This window comes from Glycine max, chromosome 4 (genome assembly GCF_000004515.6).
Source record: "Glycine max cultivar Williams 82 chromosome 4, Glycine_max_v4.0, whole genome shotgun sequence".
NCBI lineage: Eukaryota > Viridiplantae > Streptophyta > Magnoliopsida > Fabales > Fabaceae > Glycine > Glycine max.
This window is the reverse complement of record NC_016091.4, coordinates 7,904,445-7,908,747: the sequence shown is the minus strand read 5'-3', so window position 1 is coordinate 7,908,747 and position 4,303 is coordinate 7,904,445. Positions and strand designations below refer to the sequence as shown.

At 34.1% G+C, this 4,303-nt stretch overlaps 1 protein-coding gene across 2 annotated transcripts; it reads left to right on the top strand.

Moving 5' to 3' along the window:
• Positions 1–205: 205 nt before the first annotated feature.
• LOC100784380 (transcription factor bHLH93-like) lies at positions 206–2,549 on the top strand. 2 transcript variants are annotated; one of them, XM_041014514.1, is made up of 5 exons: positions 206–224; positions 329–1,254; positions 1,351–1,509; positions 1,762–1,926; positions 2,056–2,549. In XM_041014514.1, the coding sequence occupies exons 2-5, from the start codon at positions 673–675 to the stop codon at positions 2,140–2,142; spliced, it is 993 nt and encodes a 330-aa protein (XP_040870448.1). In that variant the 5' UTR covers positions 206–224; positions 329–672; the 3' UTR covers positions 2,143–2,549.
• The last annotated feature ends 1,754 nt before the right edge of the window (positions 2,550–4,303 follow it).

The window sequence follows — 4,303 nt, the reverse complement described above, 5'->3', positions numbered from 1 at the left end:
ACTAGAAAATGAAGTATAAATTGATAGTCTGGTTTTCTATTGGACATATAACATTATTACTATTTGCATTAACTATTAAGCGTAATGGATATATAGGAGAGGTAGTGCAGAAAGAACAAAATAAGAATACCAACTCATTTGAATTCGTGAGCTAAGCCAAGCTTCGGAGACATTGGAGAGTGGGACCCAACTCAGAAACTTTCTTTAAGGGTTGAGTGAGAGAGGTTGGTTTTCTATTCTCTTTACAACAATTTATATTACATAGCTTTAAACATACAAAGAACCTGGCAGGGTTTATGATGGTAACTCCATTCTTTTTTGCTTCCAGACAGATACGAGGGTCAAAGTTTTCTGAGAATACCAATTAAATATGTAGTTTGTGTTTGATTGCAGCGATTTCGGTGAAAGAGACATGAACCACTGTGAAATGAAAATAAAGCAGATTCCATCTCTCTGTCTTAGACTATAGGTTCTAATGAATACATCATCATCATACTACATTGCATATAATAATCCATACGCCACAAGCCTCGCTGTATTCCCCTATTTAAATACTTCTTCATCCTTATATAGTACCCTACGTATTCTCAAAACTCAAAAGGTGTGTTTCTTAAAGAATTAGCATATTCACAACATACACACACAAACATTTAGAGAAAGAAAGAGAGAGATATGGAGTTTTATGACCAGGATTTCTTGGAGGAATTAATGACTCTAAGAAGAGAAACATGGGACACCAATCCAAGAACAGAAGAAAACCAGTTCTTTGATGGTGGGAGTTTTGACTGCTTTGATCAAAACTCTCTACCTTACCTTCCAAACTCTTCTTGTGGTCAAGAAGTTCCTCAAACTTACAATAACGACTACCCCTTCAGTGAAATCTATGGCTGCTTACTTGATGAATCATCACCACAGATTATGGATTCATTCTATAGCACCCTTGATACTCCACTCAATACCCCTCCATTTCTTGGTCAAGAGGATTATCCAATATTGTCTATGATGGAAGAAGAGGAGCAGGGTTTGCTTGGGGAAGAGCTTAAGAATTTGGAGCTGCAAACCACATGTAAAATGGAGCCAACCCAATCCTCTGAAATGCCGGTTTTCAACATGGGAACGGGTCTGGAAAGAAAGAACCGATCAAAGAAGCTTCAGGGGCAACCCTCCAAGAATCTAATGGCGGAGAGGAGAAGAAGAAAGAGGTTAAACGACCGGCTCTCGATGCTAAGAGCAATTGTCCCCAAGATTAGTAAGGTATGCACTATGCAGTGAGTGAGAGCCATTCATTCAATGAGAGCTGTACTTACATAATGTGTAGATCTAATTTGTTGTGTTGAATGCATATCACAGATGGATAGAACATCTATACTTGGAGACACTATTGATTACATGAAAGAACTTCTGGAGAAGATCAACAATCTGCAGCAAGAAGTAGAAGTAGATTCAAACATGGCAGGCATTTTCAAAGATGTAAAACCAAATGAAATCCTAGTGAGAAATTCACCCAAGGTATGGATTTTCCCTATCACCTCCAAGAAGAAATTACTACGTAGTCCTTCGACTCCGACCTATTTTCATGTGATATAAAACTGAAATTTTCAATTTACCAAAAAGAGTTAATAAGACTCAGCTATGTGTCACATGGAGATTGATTAAAATATAATGGTCCTCAAACATGTAATAATTTCTCTGATAGACCTTTTTGAAATAATGGTGCAGTCCTGCATTGATTTTTATATTTTCCTATATTGGTCTTTGCAGTTTGAGGTGGAGAGGAGTGTGGACACCCGGGTGGAAATTTGCTGTGCAGGGAAGCCAGGCTTGATACTATCTACAGTAAACACTCTGGAAGCATTAGGCCTAGAGATTCAACAATGTGTTATTAGCTGTTTCAATGATTTCACAATGCAGGCTTCATGCTCAGAGGTACATTACTACCATGGTTTTTGGGCACTGCCTAATATATCTTATTTAGTTGCATATTTTCTATTCATCCCATATGGCGTTTTTTGATTGAAGTTAATCAATGCTATTATCCTGTTTGTTATGTAATAGGAATCGGAGCAAAGGACGATGCTGAGTTCTGAAGACATAAAGCAAGCGTTGTTTAGAAGTGCAGGATATGGAGGAAGATGTTTATGAGAATTGAACAGAGGAAGAAGAGCTGCAAGTGCACTTAGGATAGTTTTTTATTCCTCATAAGGAGTATAATTAACGTTCATTGGTTTTGTTCTCTCACATATGCCTATGACAGAGGCTAATTTTTTTAATATCGAATTGCCAGAGTATGCTGGACTCGTCCGTGTGATTCTCAGGCAAAATTGCCAATCATAAATGTTCATGTGGATAGTGGATGTAATAATTCAATTTATGGACGAAAGCCTAGTTATTAATTGTCCCTGAATCAATGCATGTGAAGAGCTCAAGCAAAAATGTTAAGACAAAAATAATAAGAGAGTAAAGTTCGGGTTTTGTTTCTATTCTTTTGGGACATGGCTTTTCAATCTCTCTTTTTGTGTAACTTCTATGTATAAAGACACTTTTCCTTAGAATGATGTGACATCGATAATTAAGTACTTTCGTTTAATCTTGTGCTAGTTTTGTAAACGTAGGAACGTGATCTTTACTAATTTACTAATTTGTTCATTTTTCAATGGGGGAAAAGGATTAAAAAATTACAAAATTGTTCAATTTTCATTAGGACAAAGGATTAAAAATTGCAAAAGAAGAATTTATTAGGAAAAAAAAAAGAGGATAGGGAATATTCCTAACAGCAGCATAAAAACAGAATAAAAAGATACAAGCATTAGCTCCAAAAAGGTGTTTAATTCTTTTGAATGTACATAAAAATATTTAAAGAGTTTTCTCACTAAACTTGTAAGAATTTAGAAGTAAATAGATAATTTTTTGAAAAAATTATGATACATTGAATAGTTTATTTGTACTTTCAAACATGTAGTGGCGTGTGGACAAAGTGAGACTCTGAAAAGTTTAAAAGTTTACGTTTTTTTTCTCTCCAAAATTTTCTTTTTTAACAGTAATGTTTCTCTAGCTCTCTCTCTCTCGCGTAAAACTACATGCGGATTTTAACCAAGATAATCCAACATAACTATAAAAGCACCACCATTTATGCATGTGCGGGCATGCATGATCTTTGATTATATAATCACCAAAAGAACCAACTTAGCTTGTCTCACGTAATGCTACACTCAAGGATGAATCTAGAAATCTATTCAAGGGAGGTTAAATTTTTTCTCTTCCTTTTTAATTATTTAAGTGTTTAAATTTTAATAAATAATAATTTTAAAAAATATTTATTATTTTTACACATAAAATTAAAACTATCTTTTTTAAAATAATAATAATTTTAACGGTTATCATAAAAACAATAAACTCACAATTAGTTTTAGATAATTTTATTCTAGTTATCACCTTAATCATTACAGTAATAATAGCAAACACAATTTATATTATCTAATTTCCACTAATTATCCTTAATAATTATTATAATAGTAACATAAATAATTAATTTTACATAAATTTACATTAACTAACTTTAAAATATATATCTATTTATATGAGAAGTGTCAAGGAAGGAGATCCTCCCCTCTCCATCCATCCCTGGCTACACTCTTCTGCCTGGATCAAAATCATCAAAACAAGCTAGATTGTGCTTCCCCTTTACACTCTACAGATGAACGTACAATCTTTATAAACAGTAAGTGAAAATAGCAAACAGGAGACAACAGATTGCTATTGAAATATGTCAATATCCTTTAAAGCATAATTAAAAGGTTGTAATATGAATTACTAAGGATCATTTTCAGGGGTCTCAACAGAAGGCTTCAATCATCTTTTGGTCGACACTAGTGGCCGAAACGTGAGTGTGTGATAGAAATCAGAAGCCAACGTGCACATGTCGATTAATCCAAAAAAAAATGAATAAGTCCAAAAACTTCAGGTATCAGGTATTATTATTGCATGTTAGTACTAACTCCAAAAATGTCGTTTCAGTGAGGGTGCATTGTGTCCTTGTACTACTATCCGTGTTCGCATTCTGTAACCAAAAGAAACGTGAAACATCCAAAGTTCATACACCTTAGGTACCACTTCGAAAATTAAAAAATTAATAAAAATAACACCTAGATTTCAATGATATAATACGCTTGTCATCTGCTTGTAAAATCAAATCAAAGTCTTATCCAACCCTTTTATTGGTTCTATTTTTTTTTTCTCTATAGAGAGCTCAGAGTAGAGTTGCCATTGCCCCGCTTGGCGCTTGCTATATAATTCAAAGAGAATC